The sequence below is a fragment of the Eschrichtius robustus genome, chromosome 3 (assembly GCF_028021215.1).
Source record: "Eschrichtius robustus isolate mEscRob2 chromosome 3, mEscRob2.pri, whole genome shotgun sequence".
NCBI classification, from domain to species: domain Eukaryota; kingdom Metazoa; phylum Chordata; class Mammalia; order Artiodactyla; family Eschrichtiidae; genus Eschrichtius; species Eschrichtius robustus.
Window position 1 is genome coordinate 26,448,576 of NC_090826.1, and position 18,965 is coordinate 26,467,540.

General features: G+C 48.7%; 1 protein-coding gene across 5 annotated transcripts in view; it reads left to right on the plus strand.

Annotated features, from left to right (window-relative positions):
- The first annotated feature begins 222 nt into the window (after window positions 1–222).
- AZIN2 (antizyme inhibitor 2) overlaps window positions 223–18,965 on the plus strand; it is a 35,504-nt gene continuing 16,761 nt past the window's right edge. For 2 of the 5 annotated variants that reach the window (XM_068539443.1, XM_068539446.1), the window contains exons 1-9: window positions 223–352; window positions 446–566; window positions 1,220–1,393; window positions 2,889–3,062; window positions 11,860–12,032; window positions 13,010–13,165; window positions 13,961–14,126; window positions 15,345–15,507; window positions 16,706–16,818. In XM_068539443.1, coding sequence (XP_068395544.1) covers window positions 1,289–1,393; window positions 2,889–3,062; window positions 11,860–12,032; window positions 13,010–13,165; window positions 13,961–14,126; window positions 15,345–15,507; window positions 16,706–16,818 — 1,050 coding nt within the window. In that variant the 5' untranslated portion in view covers window positions 223–352; window positions 446–566; window positions 1,220–1,288. The remainder of the gene's footprint in view (window positions 353–445; window positions 567–1,219; window positions 1,394–2,888; window positions 3,063–11,859; window positions 12,033–13,009; window positions 13,166–13,960; window positions 14,127–15,344; window positions 15,508–16,705; window positions 16,819–18,965) is intronic. The other 3 variants (XM_068539445.1, XM_068539447.1, XM_068539444.1) reach the window with 2 other exon arrangements.

Genomic DNA, 18,965 nt, shown 5'->3' on the forward strand with positions numbered 1-18,965 from the left:
CGTAGGGTAGCGGCGGAAGGGTCTCGGTAGGACTGAGCATCACGTTTGCAGAGCCGGCTAGCAGGGTTGAATGCTTTATGTCGGAATCGACCAATGGGATGGTGGCACCCAGTTGCCAGGGCTACGGAGGGGGGCCGAGCGGAGGAGGGGCCTGAGCGCAGGGGCGGGGTCTGGGCGGGGCTTATATAAGTGAGCGGCGGGCGGAAGGCGGGGTGTGGGGTCGCTGGCTGCTGGGCGGGCGGCAGCAGGCCGCGGGCCCCAAGCCGGGGAAAGCTAGCGAGTGGAGGCGCGGAGGAGCAGTTTCACTTGTTGGGGAGACCTATGGGCCGAAGCCGTGTAAATGCGTTTTAAGGCGAGTGCGGGGGAAAGGCTTGCGGAGCCTCGGGAGCGGGCGCTCTCGGCTCCAGTGCTGACCTGCTCCCTGGCCCCTCTTGTCTCCTCTCAGCAGGGGCCTCGGCTCCGCAATTGCCACTCCTCCTCGGGGTGCTGCACAAGTTTCGAGGTCACCGGCGACCCCCCCTAGCAGCGCGCCTGGCTCTGGCCCCCGCGAAGGAGCACGGGGCTTGGTAAGGGGGTTTGGGGGGGCGGGACCTCGGCCCTGCACTCAGGAGGGCTCACCCGGACAGAACCTCAGCCTTCAGTTCTTGCCCGAGAGCCCGCGGCCATCACCCACCATGTGGAGCCCCCATGCACGCTTACCATCCTAGCAAGTCAGGACCAGCCCGGCCCCTCTTTACAAACGGTGAAACTGAGGCTCCGCGAGGGGACGGGGCGTACCCAGGGTCACGCAGCAGAGAGCGGACTTGAACCTCAACTCTCAGGCTGAGACTCCTTGGTGGGACCACCTGCAGCCACTTTAGGTGGGCGTGGTCAGGATGGGGGGTCACCTGGAAACTTCCCCACTCGGCTTTCCTGCTCCTTCTCTCTCATTCTTTCCCTTTAAACCAAAACCCTAATTTCAGAACTGGAAAGGATTTCCAAAACAATGCATCCATTTTACAGATGTGGAAACTGAGGCTCGGAGAGGCAGTGACATCTAGGCAGATAATGACTTGGCCCAGTCCAGGATTCCTGATCGTCCCCACTCCTCCCAGTGAACCTAAGCTCCCCAGGCTTGTGCTGGGGGCAGGGTGTGACAGGAGTGGGCGCCCTGGCCTGGGGAGGTGAGGGGTGCGGCTGACGCCAGCCCCCCAGAGGCCCCCTCACTCTCCTCCCGCAGTGTGTTGCATACTTTCTAAGGCGCCTGAGGCAGCGGCAGCTCCATCCAGCCCATCGGCTCCTCCTCGGCATGGCTGGCTACCTGAGTGAAGCGGACTTCGTGATGGTGGAGGAGGGCTTCAGCACCCGAGACCTGCTGGAGCAGCTCACTCTGGGGGCCTCACAGTCCACCACGGTGAGGACCTGGGAGTGGAGTGGGGATGGGTCTTCTGTTCTCCCAGCAGGCTCAGGTGCCTCCTAGGGCCCTCATCTGATTCTTTCATTTATTTGGTATTCATTCCTTTCTATTTGTGAGAGACGTCTCTTTTTTTCTCCAAATTCCTGGTCCTTGCCCCCAAACCTGCCCCTCCTGTGTTCCCTGCCTTCATGAACAACACTACCATCATCTACACAGCCCTCTAGGTCAGAAACCTGGGAGTCCTCACTTCCCCTCCCACACCTGGGCACCCCTAAGCTCTGTGAATCCAGCCTCCTTAAATTACCCTTCAGTGTGTTCTTCTGGGACCTCACTGTGTAGTTTAGGTCTCATCTCTCTAAAACCCCCCTAACCTTTTCCCTGCCTCATCCCACCCCTTCCAACTTTATCACAGCCCTGCTCAAAATCAGAATTCTTTGGCAGTTTCTCACTCCCTACAGGATCCAGGTCAGAATACCTCTGCCTTCATAGCCCCATTTCTGGCTTTTCCCACGGTATATATTATGCTCCATCACAGCTGAACTACTCTGCTCATATTTCCCGAGGATTCCATGTGCTCCATTATCACTCCTTTGCCCAGGCTGTTCCCTCTTCCCTTCTCCCAGCCTCTCTTGCCTCTTACCTATTTCTACTCATTACTTATTACTCATCCCTGTCACCTTTTCCTGATTGCCCCAGGCAGATTTTGTACTTTGCTTCTCCATGGATTTTCTCCTTCTCTGCATTTTGTAGAAACTCCTGCTTAGCATTTATTGAATGGGCTTGTAATTGCTTAAGGGGTTCTTTTGCAGACCCAAGCATACTTAGCATACTTGCATAGGTATGCTTGGTCAGACACCAAGTGGGCATCGTAAAAAAGTGTTGCATAAAAGGGAAACTGAGTCCCAGAAAAGGTTTAATTAATGTGGTCTCACCAATGGCCTCATATGTGTTCAACCCTCAGTAAACAGTTGTCCTCAGGCATGGGTTGCAGTGGCAGTGGGACTACTTCAAGGCTTCATTGAACACCTAAATGTGAAAGGCAGTGGCTGTAGGCTGTGGGTCTTCAAGGAATTTATTTTTTTTCTGGAGAAGACAGATGTCTATATACACAGAGCTCTGATACTTTGGAAGCATGTGCAAAATGCAGTGGGAGCATTAAAGGTGGAGTTGCCTTATTGGTTTGGGGGAAGGTGGCATTTCAGTTGAAACCTGAAGGTGGATTAGGAACTTGCCAGACACATGTGGGGCAAGGATATTCTACATGGAGGACATGGTGGGAGTAAAGGCTGGGAGGTGGAAAATGATCTAGGATAGAGCTGGAGTTTGAGCTGAAATGAGGAAAGGGACTGGAGCTGGATCACAGAGCCTCGAATGTCCTGTAGGCTTGGGGATCCCCAGAGAATTTTAGAGCAGGGTACTTGGGAGGACCGTGGATGGCACGCACTAGGAGGAAGCTGGGTGGGGTCTCATATTCACCCTTCTTGTTGTGCAGGAAGAGGTCGCTGCCTTCTTTGTGGCCGACCTGGGTGCTGTAGTGAGAAAGCACTTCTGCTTTCTGAAGTGCCTGCCGCGAGTCCGACCCTTTTACGCTGTCAAGTGCAACAGCAGCCCGGGCGTGCTGAAGGTCCTGGCTGAGCTAGGACTGGGCTTCAGCTGTGCCAACAAGGTGAGCTCCTGCCCCCCACCTGCACACTGACCCTCACTGCCTACTGAACACCCGCATGGCCCGGCTGCAGCTGCTGTGGGTGGACCTGGGGAAGCAGGAGTGACCTGTAATTGGCCCCTGCCGTCTGGGAGGGGCCACCCACATGCAAGGGGTGTAAGGGATGAGGGTGGAATTTGCCAGCCTTGAAGTTCCACATTGGAACCACGTGTGACACTGGGTAGGTGGGTCACCTTTTTAATGGAGATTTTCAAACTTCTTGGCATAGAGCTATATGTGGTATTCTTCTAATTAAAACAAAACAAAAACACCGTTTTATCATTGGTTTTATTTTTTTCTTTTATAATATTAATAACGTGTGACTGTACATTTTCTTAACTAATGCTTGTAGAGTTTTGTTGTTGCCAGTTCTGCTGCCTTTCTGATTTGATTAATGCTGTTGTCTTAATTCCCTCCTGCTCTCTTTAGATTTGTTTATTACTGTCATTCTCTATTCATTGAACTCTTGCAGTGTGCTAGACACTGTGCTAGGTAGGGCTGGCAATACAGTGTTGAGTAAAACAGACTTTGTTGTCCTTGAGTTGAATACACAGCTTATCTATTTCCATTCTATTCTTACTTGATAAGTCTTTTAGCTATAGAGTTTCCTCAGAATACAGCTTTGGACATAGTTATTCATTCAGCAACACTTATTGAGCACCTACTAGGGAGTCAAGTACTTTTCTTTTTTTAAAGTCAAGTACTTTTCTAGGTGGGGATTTAGCAAGTGAACAAAACAAAAAAGGTCCCTTCATGGAGCTTGCTTTCTAAAGAACAAACAAGTTAAACAATGAAAGTCTATGGTATTTTAGATGGTAAATGTTGTGGAGAAAATTAAAGAGGGAAAGGGAAGTAGGGAAGAGACCTGGATGTCAGGAAAGAGGATTGTACTTTTAGATGGTTTGGCCAGGGAGGGCATCACTGAAATTTGAACACAGATCTGAAGGAAGCAAAGGATCCAAGCCAGGTGGATAACCAGGGGAAGAGCATTCCAGGCAGAGGGACCAGCAAGTGCAAAGGTCCTGAGGTGGGAGCAAGCCTGTGGGCATTGGTTTGTGATATTGTTATTACAGTTATTTTTAAATGTTTAGTAATGATTGTTTTGAGGGGGAATCCCTTTTAAACCCTGGTCAGCAATATAGCTGGGTGTTGTGAGGAGGATTCTAGAAAGGGATCTGGAGGAGACAGGAGGAGAGCTCATCTGGGTAGGAGGCTGGAGGGATTCCAGGTGGGAGAGAGGTGCACACCATGGTGGACGGTTGGAACGAGCAGGTTCACCTTTATCAGAGACGCATGTTAGTGTCCTTAGTGGTAGATGAGTCTCCCTCATGTCACCTGTGAAGCCCCTTTGCATCAGCTCTTGTTTTGCACACCTGGTTTCATGCATGCCCCACATAAAGCCCCATGGGGTGCCTAGGGGAAGAGAGTGCCATTTTGCAGTTGAGGAACTGGGGGTCAGCTTCACACAGCTTGCTGGTAGCAGAGCCAAGACTTGCCCCCTGCAGCATGCCGGGTCTCTGCTCTGACCGAGGAGGAAGGGGACCCTTTTCCAGCCCCCTTGGTCTACGGGTGAAGAACAGGACCAAACCTCACTGACTAGAGTCCTCTGCTTCTGGAAACCCAGAGGTGGGGCCCTGTGCTGTCCCTCAAGACTCAGGACTGGCCTCCAAAGGGCAGAGTTGTGGGGTGTAGGGCTTAGAAGTCGGGTGGGGGTCGTTTGCTGAGGGCTCCTGTTGTGTCAGGTGCTTTGCCAAGCATTTTCTGTACATGATCTCATTTGACTCTTGAAACAACCCTGTGAGGTAATTATTATCACCGTGATTTTGACAACAGCCCCATGAGGAAGCAGTTAGTGTATAAGGAAAGGAGGCACAGAGGTTTGTGGGATGCCCTGGGAAGGGGCCGCTTGAGTATGGCAAGGGGTCTCTGACTTTATCACTGCTGTCTTTGCCAAGATCCCCGGGGAGGGGATGGCAGAGCTGAGACCCCTCCCGGTAGGTGGGATCATGTGGCCCTTGGGTGCATTTCCTGAGAGGTGGCACAGCTTTTCTTGGAAGGCCGAGGCTGCCCTCTTCTGGTTGGCTGGAGCTGGTGGCCACGCTGTACAGCACCATGCTTTGGCGGCCACTGACCTAGGGTCAGGCATGAGCTGGGGCTGGGTGTACAGATATGCATCAGACAGGCTCCAGGGTCAAGGGAACCAGCCACGCCTTACACGGGGCTCTGGTCCACCCACCCACCTTCCCAAGGACCTTATGTCATCTCTCCTACCCCATCCCTTGCCCTCTCTGGCTGTCTCCCTCAGCATCCTCCCATCTTAAAATGCCTTCTCTGGACACCACATCGTCCCCCAGCCCAATCCCTTGCTCTCTCTTCATGGCCAAACTGAGTTGTCTACACTTGCCTGTCTGCAGTCACTTGTCTCTTTCCCTTAGCACCCACTCCTTAAGCCACTGCTTCCCGACCTCCACTCATCATTCCAAGGAATCTCCTCTTGCCAGCGTCCCCAGCAATCTCCAGGATCCAGTGAGCACTTTATTCTAAACATTCATTTTGAATTATTCAAACAATACGTTGATTCATCTGCAAAAAAAAAGTAGAACGTCAGCTTTATGTCTCCAGAGATAATCAACATTCTGAGTTTGAGTTTGGTGGCTACATGGTATTTGAAAAATACTTACAAATATGATCCATAGGAAACATAGAAAATATCTTGTGATTTTGTAACAAAATATAAGATGTTCACGTGGTAGGTATTGTGCCACATAGATTTATTTTCATTTTTTTAATAAATTATTTATTTATTTATTTATTTATTGGCTGCGTTTGGTATTCATTGCTGTGCGTGGGCTATCTCTAGTTGTGGCGAGTGGGGCTACTGTTTGTTGCGGTGTGCAGGCTTCTCCTTGGGGTGGCTTCTCTTGTTGCGGAGCACGAGCTCTAGGAGCGCGGGCTTCAGTAGTTGTGGCGCGTGGGCTCTAGAGCGCATGCTAAGTAGTTGTGGTGCACTGCACGGGCTTAGTTGCTCCACGGCATGTGGGATCTTCCCGGACCAGGGCTCGAACCCATGTGCCTTGCATTGGCAGGTGGATTCTTAACCACTGTGCCACCAGGGAAGTCCCTTACAATAGCTTTAAGCTCAGCAGATTTTGGAGATCTGTCCATGTTGATGCTTTTAGACCTTGTAGGGGACAGTCCTTGGTCCTCCTAGCTTTTGATCTCACCATGAAAAGTGTGTGTGTGTGTGTGTGTGTGTGTGTGTGTGTGTGGTGGGAACACTTAAAGTGAGATCTACCCTCACAAATTTTTAAGTGTTTAATAAGGAATTGTTAAGTATAGGCACCATGTTGTATAGCAGATCTCTAGAACTGATTCCTCTTGCAGAACTGACACTTTATACCCATTGAGTAACAACTCCCCATTTGAAACATTCTTTTTTTGTTTTTTTAGTATTTTTTAAATTTAGGTTTTAAATTTATTTTTTATTGAAGTATAGTTGAATTACAATTTTGTGTTAATTACTGCTGAACAGCAAAGTGACTCAGTTATACATATATATACATTCTTTTTCATATTCTTTTCCGTTATGGTTTATCACAGGATACTGAATAGAGTTCCTGTGCTATATAGCAGGACCTTGTTTATCCATTCTATATATACCAGTTTCTATCTGCTAATCCCAAACTCCCAATCTATCGCTCTCCTACCCACCCTCCCCCTTGGCAACCACCAGTCTATCCTCTATGTCCCCGATTCTATTTCTGTTTCATAGATAGGTTCATTTGTGTCATATTTTAGATTCCACATATAAGTGATAATCATATGGTATTTGTCTTTCTCTTTCTGACTTACTTCACTTGGTATGATAATCTCTAGTTGCATCCATTGAAACACATTCTTTTTAAAAACACAGGCCTAGCCTAGGATATTGTTGGTTGGGTTCCAGACCACTACAGTAAAGTGAAGATCACAATAAAGTGAGTCACATGAATTTTTTGGTTTCCCAGTGCATATAAAAGTTATGCTTACACTATACTGTAGTCTATTAAGTGTGCAATAGCATTATGTCTAAAAAAATACTTTAAGTAAAATGTACATACCTTAAGTAAAAAATATTTTCTTGCTAAAAAATGCTAACCATCATCTGAACCATCAGCGAGTCGTAATCTTTTTTGCTGGTGGAGGGTCTTGCCTCAATGTTGATGGCTGCTGACTGCTCAGGGCGGTGGTTGCTGAAGTGTAGGGTGGCAGTTTCTTAAGAGAAGACTCTTCGTTTCACTTGAATACCTAGAGGTCATTGTAGGGTTATCAGCTGGCCTAATTTCAATATGGTTGTGTTGTTGTATGTCAGGGAATAGGGAGGCCCAGCGAGCGGGAGGGAGATGGAGAATGGCTGAGGGGTGGAGCAGTCAGAACACACATTTATCCATTAAGTTCACTGTATGGGCATATGGGCGTGGTTCGTGACCCCGAAACAGTGGCAATAGTAACATCAAAGATCACTGATCACAGATCACCATAACAAATACAGTAACACTGAAAACGTCTGAAATATCGCAAGAATTACCAAAATGTGACACAGAGACGTGAAGTGAGCAAACACTGCTGGAAAAATGGTGCCAATAGACTTGCTTGATGCAGGGTTGCCACAAACCTTCAATTTGTAAAAATTGCAATATCTGCAAAGCACAACAGAGTGAGGCGAAATAAAACGAGGTATGCTTGTACTCAACAACAACACGTGCTCTTGGTTTTAAAGATTTTAGAAGCATATCTAGTGAAAGTGGACGCTGCTGGAAGCCTGCTCCACCCTCCTGGGGTGCCTCTGACAGTGGAGAGGTCTCCTTCTGCACAGATGTGGATTGCAAGACAGGGTTTGCTTTGACAGGAATGGCATAAGAAACCTCTGCGTCCTTCTGCCTCTTCTGGAGATGCTCTCTCCTCCCCTCTCTGCCGGTCCTGTGCTGGCTCTTCCTGCTCTCTAACTGGGAGAGTTCCTCTGGATTCCGGCTCAGGCTCCCTTCTCTTATAAACTCTCTGTCTTTGTAGGGGATTTCATCTCCTCCCATGGCTTCAAATACCCCTAATATGCCACCACCTCCCCTGTTTTGATCTCCAGCCCAGACCCTACGTATCCAGGTGCTGACTTGTTGCCACAGGATGCCTGGAACCCAGTGTGTTCAAATGCACTCATGATCTTCCCCTTGAGAGGGGCCCCTGGGCCTGCTGGGCAAGGAGTCCCCCTCAGACATCTAACCCCACATCCCCACGTGCAGTCCCTCACCAAGTTTGCCAGCCATGCCTACAGATGACACCACCCCCCTTTCTATGCAGCCTGTCCTGTTTCCCAGGGAGGTTGTGAGTGTCTCCCAGAATTCTCCTAGGCCCTTCCTTGGTCCATTTTCACACGGTAGCCACAGTGACATGCATTTAGACCTTGCATTCAAAATGCCCATCTGATCATGTCCTTTTCCCTCTTGAGACCCCTCAAGCTGTTTCCCACCACTGGCAGGGTCAAATATAAATCACAGCAGCCTTCTTGGTCTCCCTGTTGGCTCCGCCTGCATCCCTCCAAGCTCATCGTCCCCCACGGTGGTCACCCTGCCCAGGCCACCCCAGCGTTCTCTGTTCCTCCCTCAGGCTGAGTACATTCTTGCCTCAGAACCTCTGCACAGGCCACTTCTCCTACCAGAAACATTCTTTCCTTCCCTTTCAGCCTGGCCCAGGCCTCCTATGGGGCTCAGCTTAAATTTCTTTCTTTCTTTTTTTTTTTAAATTGAAGTATAGTTGATTTACAGTACTGTGTTAGTTTCAGGTGTACAGCAAAGTGGTTCAGTTATACATATATATGTATATATCTATATTCTTTTTTCAATTCTTTTCTATTATAGTTTATTATAAGATAGTGAATATAATTCCCTGTGCTATACAGTAAATCCTTATTGTTTACCTGTTTTATATGCAGAAGTATGCATCTGTCAATCCCATACTCCCAGTTTATTCCTCCCTCCCTTCCTTCCCCTTTGGAAGCCATAAGTTTGTTTTCTATATCTGTGAGTCTGTTTCTGTTTTACAAATAAATTCATTTGTATCATATTTTAGATTCTACATATAAGTGATATCATATGGTATTTGTCTTTCCCTCACTTATTTCACTTAGTATGATAATCTCTAGGTCCATCCACATTGCTGCAAATGACAGAATTTCATTTTTTTATGGCTGAGTAATATTCCATTGTGTGTGTGTATGTGTGTGTGTGTATATATATATATATATATATATACACACCACATCCTCTTTATCCATTCATCTGTTGATAGACACTTAGGTTGCTTCCATGTCTTGGCTATTGTAATGGTGCTGCTATGAACATTGGAGTGCATGTATCTTTTCAAATTAGAGCTTTTGTCCTTTCCAGATATATGCCCAGGAGTGAGATTGCTAGATCATATGGTAACTCTATTTCCAGTTTGTTAAGGAACCTCCATACTGTTTTCCATAGTGGCTGCACCAATTTACATTCCTACCAACAGTGTAGGAGGGTTCCCTTTTCTCCACACCTCCTCCTCAGCTTAAATTTCTGACCTTCAGAAAGCTGTCCGTCACCCCCTCACATCCAGGTTTCCCCATCCCACATTCTCTAGTATCCCGTACTTTTTCTCCATGGCTCTTATCCATTTGTAATCCTATTATTATTCAGTGTTCATTCATTCCTCCCCTTCTTTCCCATCTGCCTGAAACCTCCACAGGGTCAGAGACCCTGTCTGCTTTACTCACCACTTGTTTTCATTAGCACCTGTCTCAAAGCCTGGCAACTCAATAGATGCTCGAGACACACTTGCCAATTCAGCATCAAGGTGTCTTCTCCACTGAAGTGCTGTGGTTAAGAGCTGGTGTGCTAAAGTCGTACGGTCCTGGGTTAGAATTCTAGCAGTGCCACTTGTAAGCCATGTGACTTTGGACAAGTCACTTAAGGCCTCTCTGAGCCTCTGTTTCCTGCCTCATAAGATTAATATGGCGATGAAATGAGAATGTCTATAAAATATTTAATGCAATGGCTGGCATACAGTAATCCTTTAATGAATGACAATGGTTATTATTTAAATAATTTTAATCAAAGCTAAACCACAGGTCCCCAAAGTATTACCATTGCTGCTTCCTCTCACCTCTTGGGTGAAGCAGGGAGCAAAAGCACATTTTCATAACTGCTCAGACGTGGGGTCTTTGGAAGCAAGCTGTGATGACAGCAGTTCCAGCTCTGGAGGTGGACCTTTGTGTCTCCCTCTGCTACTCACTGGCTATGTCACCAAGGCAAGTGGGCTTCTTTGAACTCAATTTGTCCTCCGTAAAACGTGGCTGATAAATATTTCATAGGATAGTTATAGGCATTGCATGAGATAATGCACATAAATACCTCCTGCTGAAAAGTTGCTGCATTAAAATTACAGTCTTATTACAAACTTGGGATGGCTAAAGATGGCCCTGTGTCTCCTACCGTGCTTCCGAACTGCCACCTTCTTAATCATGGAGGGTCAGGCTTGAGTTTGAAAGTTGGTTCTGCCTCCTACTTGCTGCATAGCCTCTCTGAGCATGTTTCCTTCTCTATAGAATGGAGCTAATAACATCTGGTGGCGTATTGTAAGGAGTAAATAAAAGAGTGAATCTAAAGCAAGGGTTGGGGACTTCACTGGCAGTCCAGTGGCTAGGACCCTGTGCTTCCACTGCAGGGGGCACGGGTTTGATCCCTGGTCAGGGAGCTAAGATCCCACAAGGTGTGCGGCGAGGCCAAATAAATAAATAAATAAATACATACATACATAAATAAATAAGTAAAGCAAGGGTTGGCAAACAATGGATGGTGGGACTTGTAGAGTTTTATTGGACCACAGCCATGCTCATTCTCTTATGCATTATCTGTGGCTGCTTTGGTGCTACAAAGACATTTGAGTAGTTGTACAGAAACTATATGGCTCACAAAGCCTAAAATATTTACTTTCTGGCCCTTCATGGAAAAAGTTTGCCAACACCTGATGTAAAGCCTCTCATTCAGTGCCTGCTTGTGGTAGGTGCTCTGTGACCATGGTTGCTTTCACCATCATCATCATCATTGTCTGGATCATTAATGCAGCAATCAGGTGGAGCACTGTTCTGGAAAGGTGAGGAAGAGGAGGCCCTGTGGGGAGAGGGCCTTGCTGGAGCCACCCAGCACCATGCCATGCACAGAGCAGGTGTGTGGATGTTGGATGACCTGTGTCAAAAAGACTATTGGTCTGGTGAACTTTCTAATACATCAAGTGATAGTCTCTAAACATTTAAATCTGCCAGGAAAATGTGTCAGAAACCTGTTTTCAGGGCTACCATGAATCTGTAGAGTGCCTTTGTGTGAATTAGAAAATGTATCCTTTCCTTAAGACACTTAATCGTTGTAAATAAATATACTGATTTTGTTAGAGCAAGATGCTTTACTGTTAGGAAGTCGTAATAAACATACAAATCTACCATGTATTCTCTGAACGGGACCCCTCCCTCCCTAGGATTGTGCAGTAAACCACCCACACAGCTGTACATGGCAGCCCTGCCTGTCAATGGTGAACCAGCGTGCGTCCTGATTTTTGTATACCTGTTGTCTAAAAGTGAGGCCCACTTTTTATGGACCTCCCCAGGCACAGCCATGACTTTGCGCCTCATCTGTGCTTCCTTGCCCTCTGTGGGCCCAGCAGGCTTTGGTGCTTCCTCACCACCACCTTTGGGATCCCACAGGCAGAGATGGAGTTGGTCCAGCATATTGGTGTCCCCGCCAGTAAGATCATCTACGCCAACCCCTGTAAGCAAATTGCACACATCAAGTATGCTGCCAAGCATGGGGTCCGGCTGCTGAGCTTTGACAACGAGATGGAGCTGGCAAAGGTGGTAAAAAGCCACCCCAGTGCCAAGTAAGCTGAGAAGCACTCATGTGGGAGGCTGGGCTGCGTGTGAGGGCAGAGGGAGTGGGAGGAATGGGGCCAGGGCTGAGGACCCTGCCTTGGACCCGGCCAGAGTCACAGGAGGTTGGGGCAGGCACTCCTGGACTGGACCCAGGATGTAGAGCCTGACTAGGACAGAGGTAGAAATGATGGATTACAGGCCAGGCAGAGCAAAGCCCACGGTACTACGGAGGTCAAAGTCACGGCAGAGGAAGCAAGAGGGGGTGGTTGGGGAAGTTTCACAGAGGAGGTGGCATTTAAGGAGGGCCTTGAGGAGTGACCAGCATCTGGGGAGGGCATAAACAGTGTGTCAGAGTGAACTGCGTGAGCAAACGCATGGAGGCCAGAAGCAGCATGGGGCATTTGAGGGATAAGCAGAAATTTGGTGTGGCTGGAACAGACCATGTGCAAGGGGAGAAGGAGAAGTGAATGACGCTTGTCACAGGGCAGGGACCCCAACGCACGTGGGCTTTGGGAGGGGTCAGGGCTGGACATCTTGCTCAGGCTGTGCCTCTCACCTGGTCACTGGACACCCTGGGGAGCCAGATGGCGGGCCACTCTAGTTCACCCAAAGCAGCTTCCATTTTGTCTGTTTTACATATTGGGGATATCGGGGTTCTCAATAAGACTGTGTTTAAAAAATGGTCCCCCCGATAGAAGAGAAGTTGGAAAAGCCTGGCTGGTGTTAAGGCTGATTCGGAGAAGTGGGGCTGCCCAGAGGAGAACTGGTGAGGTTGGGACCAAGGCAGGGCCCCAGGGAAGGGCCCAGGGACATTTAGGGAATGGACTGGACAGGACTCAGAGGCTGACTGGCTGTGCAGGTAGAGGAAGGGGTCCAGGGGCTTGTGGGGTTGGGTAGCTCTGAGCCGTGAGGGTTCACGCCCCTTGACTTGGAGAAGGCTTGGTCGGGGGCGGGGTGGGGGGGTGAGGCCTGGCGCCCCCCGCAGAGGTGCTGCGTGTCTCCTCAGGATGGTTCTGTGCATTGCCACCGATGACTCCCACTCCCGGAGCCGCCTGAGCCTCAAGTTCGGAGTGTCGCTGCAATCCTGCAGACACCTGCTTGAAGATGCCAAGAGGAACCACGTAGAGGTGGTGGGTGTGAGGTGAGTGCCCAGGAGCCCCGCCATCACCACCCACGCCCGCTGCCCACTGCCTCTTTCCCAGGACTTAATCAACTCTGTGTGAGACCTCCCTCAGTGTCTCCAAGGAGGGCCTGTCCCTGGGCCTAGAATTCTGCCATTTGAGAGCTTCCTCCCTTTGGAAAGAAGGTTTGGAGTGTCCCACTGCCCCAACCCCACAGTCTGCAGAAGGTCCTGTCCCAGGAGGTTCCAGGAGGGACCTGGCTTTGCAGGAGTTTTCCCAGCCTGAGGCCAAATGTCGTCCAGGCACACCTTGGCTCTGCCTCTTTTCTGGTAGGGGATATGGAAGAAGCAAGAACTATGACCTAACAATATAGCTTTCCTTTTTTTTGCACTTAGGTTGGCCAGGCACTCTGCTAAATGCTTCATGGACACTATCCCATAATTGTGGGATCTTATCCCCACTTTATAGACAGGGAAACTGAAGCACAGCATGTCAGACTGCTGAGTGAGATATACATCAGATGTGGCTGAATCTGGGGCCCTAGCCCTCACCCCAGAAGGCTCAGCCCCGGGGGCAGCATGGAGGGATGGGGGGGGGGGCGCCAAGTGCCAAGGGACCTTGGATCTAGTCTCCTGTCCACTCCTCACTTGCCACATGGCCCTTGGCAGCCCATTTAACCTTTTATGCCCACAGTCACTATATCTGGAAAATGGGCACAGCATCCAGTGTGCTCGGCCAAGGTTGCTCCTGGCTGGGACTGAGGTGGTGGTACTTGGGCCCCTGTGTGTAAGCCGAAGCTCTTCCTCCCTTCCCAGTTTTCACATTGGCAGTGGCTGTCCTGACCCTCAGGCCTACACTCAGTCCATCGCAGACGCCCGGCTTGTATTTGAAATGGGTGCTGAGCTGGGCCACAGGATGCACATCCTGGACCTTGGCGGCGGCTTCCCTGGAGTGGAGGGGGCCAAAGTGAGATTCGAAGAGGTAACCCTGGGATCGCAAGTGTCACACTGGGCTTGGTGGGGGTGGGGATGGGGGCGGGGAGGGTTATAATGATCCCAGGAAGCCCACTGGGAGTGGGTCCCATGTGCTACGTGCTGTGCTTAGTGCTTTACCTGGATTATATTATTATTAACCCTATGTTACAGCTGAGCAAATTGAGGCTCGCAGACGTTACTTCACTTCCTGAGTCCACGGCAGAGCCGGCTGCGTACCCAGCTCTGCCTGACTCCGTCCATGCACCTATTTGAGGCTTAACCAGGCCATATTTGCATAAGTCATAAGGCTTTCTGAGGGTCTGGGTGTGCCCTATTCACCCTCCGGCGGACTGATGAGAAGTCAAGTGGGCAGGGGAAGGAAAAGCCAACCTTCTGTCCACTCCTAGTCCGTCTGTCTCCTTCCCATCTGGAAGGTGAAATCAGGAAAAACGTGTCATTGCAATCCCGACTGGAACCACTAGGGGTCGCTTTTCCTTAGTAAGTGCCTTGTCCTGGAATACTCACATCTTGGAACTGAATTTAAGAAAATAATACGTGATGGACACTAAGAATTAGCTTCAAAGATGAGCATTGCAGCATTCTTCATAACAGAAGTCCAGTGGACTTCCTTGGTCCATATAGCACTCAGGGATTGGTTAAATTATGGTATATTCTTATGGTGAAAACATTTACACACATGGGGAGGTCATTCAGTTTATTGAGTGAAACAGTTTATAAAAACATATAATTATAGCTCTATCATGTTTTTAGGTTTGTATAAAAATCAGGTTTTTAGGTTTGTATAAAAAGGAATTAAAGGAGCTACTCCAAAAAGTTAACACTGATTAGGTTAATCTGGGTAATAGAATTAGGGGTGACTTTGATCTTCTTTTTCCTTCTCTGTAGTTTCTATTTAAAAAATGTGTTATTTAGCATATTGGTTATTTAGGAAAGAAAAATCCACGTCAGGGCTTCTGGAATCTGAGTACCAAGTGTTAGATTAAGAGTGTCTTTTCCCATTGTAGGGTCATTGAAGGGTGATTTACACAAGTGTGAGGGTCTTGACCCAGCTCTGTCTCTGCCTACCTTCTTCTCCAGCTGTCCGTGGTTACCAGCTGGGGTAACCTGAAATCAGAGAGGCTTTCAAGAAATAGACTTGGAGCTGCAGCAAGTCTTCAGCATAAATCCCACATTTCAAACATGTAATTGTCCCCCATCCTCTCAGATTTCTTCTGTGGTCAACTCAGCCTTGGACCTGTACTTCCCGGAGGGCTGTGGTGTGGACATCCTTGCCAAGCTGGGGCGCTACTATGTGACCTCGGCCTTCACCTTGGCAGCCAGCATCATCGCCAAGAAGGAGGTTCTTCTGGAACAGCCTGGCAGGGAGGGTAGGTGCCAGGTGGGCAGCAGAGCCCCATTCTTCCCTAAAGCCAGGGACAGTGGCTGGCTGAGCCGGGTCTGATTTTAAGGGGTGGGGGAATCTGGAAAATGGGTCCTTGCTTTAGGGAAATTTACAATCAAGTCTCCTCACCCCAGGACACTCTTTAGCATCTTTTTTTTTCCTATGCATGTTTATATTTTGTGAAGATTGAGATCAGAGCAACCTTAGGGAGAACAGATGCTTTATTAACCCTATTGTACAAATGAAGAAATTGAGAGCCAGAGAGAATACAAGTGAATTGCTTAATTGCTAGTAAGTGGTAAAGCCTGCATTTCACCCCATGTTTGTCTTCTCTCCAAAGTACAGGCTCTTACCCACCCTACTGCTTCTCACAACATTTTGAAAGTAATTAATGACAACTTATATTTGTCTAAGCCCACTTTATAGACGACAGAACGTAGGCACGGAGAGGTTGAGTCACTAGCCCAAGGTCACACAGCTGATAAGGGGCAGTGCCAGGGTTCAAGTCCAGGCTGGGCTGACTCAAGGCTCTTCTGTCCACACTGCCAACATCAGCGCTCTTCCCTGACCTTCCAGATAGATCAGTCCTCCCAGCAGCCTCTTGAGTGAGAGGTCTGACTCTGATCTTGGGGCTTTTTTCTCTGCTCTGGGACCCCCAGGCAGGAGAGGCTGAGGTCAGTGTGCTCTTCCTCGGAGAGGGGTGGTGGGCTCCAGGTGGAAGGTCTTCTGTGTGTGTGTGTGTAGGGATGGAATTCTGGCCTCCTTTACACATCTGGGGGATTATACTTTCTAGTCCAGCCGGGAGACCTGGCTTCTCATTCCAGCTCATGCACTGCCCCATCGTGTGCCTCTGAGCAGGTGGCTTAACCTCTTGGGGTCCTGAGTTTGGGTGGGCTGCTCTCCTGCCTTTGCTGGGGCATTGAGGCGCTCAGATGCAGGCAGGGAGTGTGTCCTGGGCAGGGTTGCTCAGCTGCAAGGTGTTTCCAACACAGTAGTGAACCTCCTCTCACAGGAGGAGGCTGGCCACCTCATAGCCGAGGAAGGGGCAGCCCTCTTGCTTCAGTAGCTTGTCCCCTTGCTGAGCCCGCCATTGTTCCAACCCCTCATGTGCTGCTTGTGCCGCCCCGCCCCCTCCCCTCCCGCTCCCGCTCCCCTCCCCTCCCGCTCCCCTCCCCTCCCTGCAGAGGAAAACGGTTCCGCCCCCAAGACCATCCTGTACCAACTCGGTGAGGGCGAGTATGGAATCTTCAACTCAGTCCTGTTTGACAACACCTGCCCTACCCCCATCCTGCAGAAGGTAAGCCTACCCCACTGGGCCTGTTTTCAATTGGGTGGGTGCATTTAAATAACATTTGTGTGTGTGTATTGTTATCTAATTTTTAAAAAGTAACACATTCATTGTGGAAAACAGACAATAAGAATGAAGAACGTTATCACCCATAATTCCACCACAGAGATAGACTCTTTGAACATTAGATTTCTTTTCAATCTTTTAAAAAATGTATTATACTTTTTTCCCATAAAGTTGGGATCATATCAATTTGTAACCTGATTTTTTTCCCACTTAATATGGGGTGTAGCTCTTTGCATTGCCATTAACCAATCTTTGACAACACGCTTCTTGATGACTACGTAATATTTTAGCCAATCTAACTCTAGTGATTGTCCATTTGGTTTCCTGTTTTTGAGCTTTGTCGGTCTATCTTGACATCCATCTCTGATCACTGCTCTGGGGTAAATTCCTAGAAGTAAAAATTCATCTTTAATGAGTTTTCCGTGTTAACAAGGGAATAGGAATAGACAGAACATTCCTTCTAGCCTGCAGAATCCAGCCCAGGGCCTCTGGCAGCTTTAGCGGGCGTTGTTAAGAGGGGAAAGAAAATCAGACACACTTGTAAGATTTTCACATCTCCAGGCCTTTGTGTGGTCTTGCTTTGGGAAGGAAACTTAAGTGCCTAACTAGCATCTAGACCATCGTGAGCTTTCAATATGTGTTTTTGTTTTTCTTTCCGTTTCCATGCTGACTAGTTTTTCCAGAGGCAATCAGATGTTAGCTCCTCTTTGTAGCTCTTCCTGCCCCTCCTCTACTGCTGGCAGAGGGAGCCCCTCTCTCCTCCAGGCGCCCCTACCCCGCCCGCGACTCGATGGATATTCATTCCATAGCTGCCTTGTCTGAGTAAGCCTTCACGATGTGCTCAGGAATTCAGTTTTCTACGGTGATGCACTAGCATTGCCTGCATTCCTGTGGTCTCCCACATCCTACCACACAGAGGAAGCACCAGGCCTAGGCCAGCCAAGCCCCCGGGCTACACAGCAGGCAGCAGCTGCTTCCTGGTTACTCTCCCTTCCAGTCCCCCTCCCAGTCCTGGTTCTGCTCCCTTCTTTCTGTGGCAGGCCGTCCCTGGCCCTCTCCCCATTCCCTTCATCAGCTCCGCAGATGATGCGAGCGGGGCTGTAGTCCCAGCCCAGCCCCACACCTGCTCCAGGCGCTCTGGCTGATCAGTCTCTAGCTGGTGTTCCTGACTTGGGCTCCAGGATGTTACTGACCCTCTCTGTGGTCTGTGCTGCTCCTCCTCTGGTGGGTGCTGAGGTTTCTTCTTCAGGCTGTCAACCACTTAGGAGTCCTGCCACTTGACCACACCCAGGGTGGGGCCCGCGGTGTGGCCGTGGAGACAGACACTGGGTAGATGACAGCACACATGGTCAGTTAGCTACAGTTGTGCTGGGAGTGTGTCAGAGGGACCCAGCCTGGCCAGGGGTATCTGCACGTTCTTCCCCAAGGAAGGTGCCCCTCACTAGCTAGGATGGCAGCTTTGTACCCTGCTCTTCATGCCCAGACACTTTGTTTTTGGACCTCAGGTAGAAAAACTCATATTAAACATAATCCTTGGTTCAGGGTTTTCTTCTCATCATTGGAATATGCATGGCTCCTTTTTGTTTCTTTTCTTTTCTTTTTTAAAAATTCAGCAAATATTTGAGTACCCTCCACATGCAAGGCATTGTGCCGAGGTCTTCAGAAGACAGTAGGTGAGGAAGAATTGCCTGTGTCTTGGAAATACAATCCTGCTGGGTAGAAACGTGTGTGTGTGTGTGTGTGTGTGTGTGTGTGTGTGTGAGAGAGAGAGAGAGAGAGAGAGTAGTACATAAACTACAACAGTGTCATGAGAAAAGTACAAAAACTACAGAACAAATGTTATTGAACTTTTTTCAAAAATATTTTAGTAGTTGTCACTAAAAGATAAGGACTTAAAAAAAGAACACAGTTACATCACCAAACTAAAAAATGAGCAGTTCCATAGTATCCCCTGTCATCTAGTTAGTGTTCACATCTCCCGTCATAAATGGTTTTTATAGTTGATTTTGCAGATGAGAAAACTGAGGCATAGGGTGGTGAAGCAACTGACTCAAAAGTCACACAGTTGATAAAGGAATAAACTGTAGACC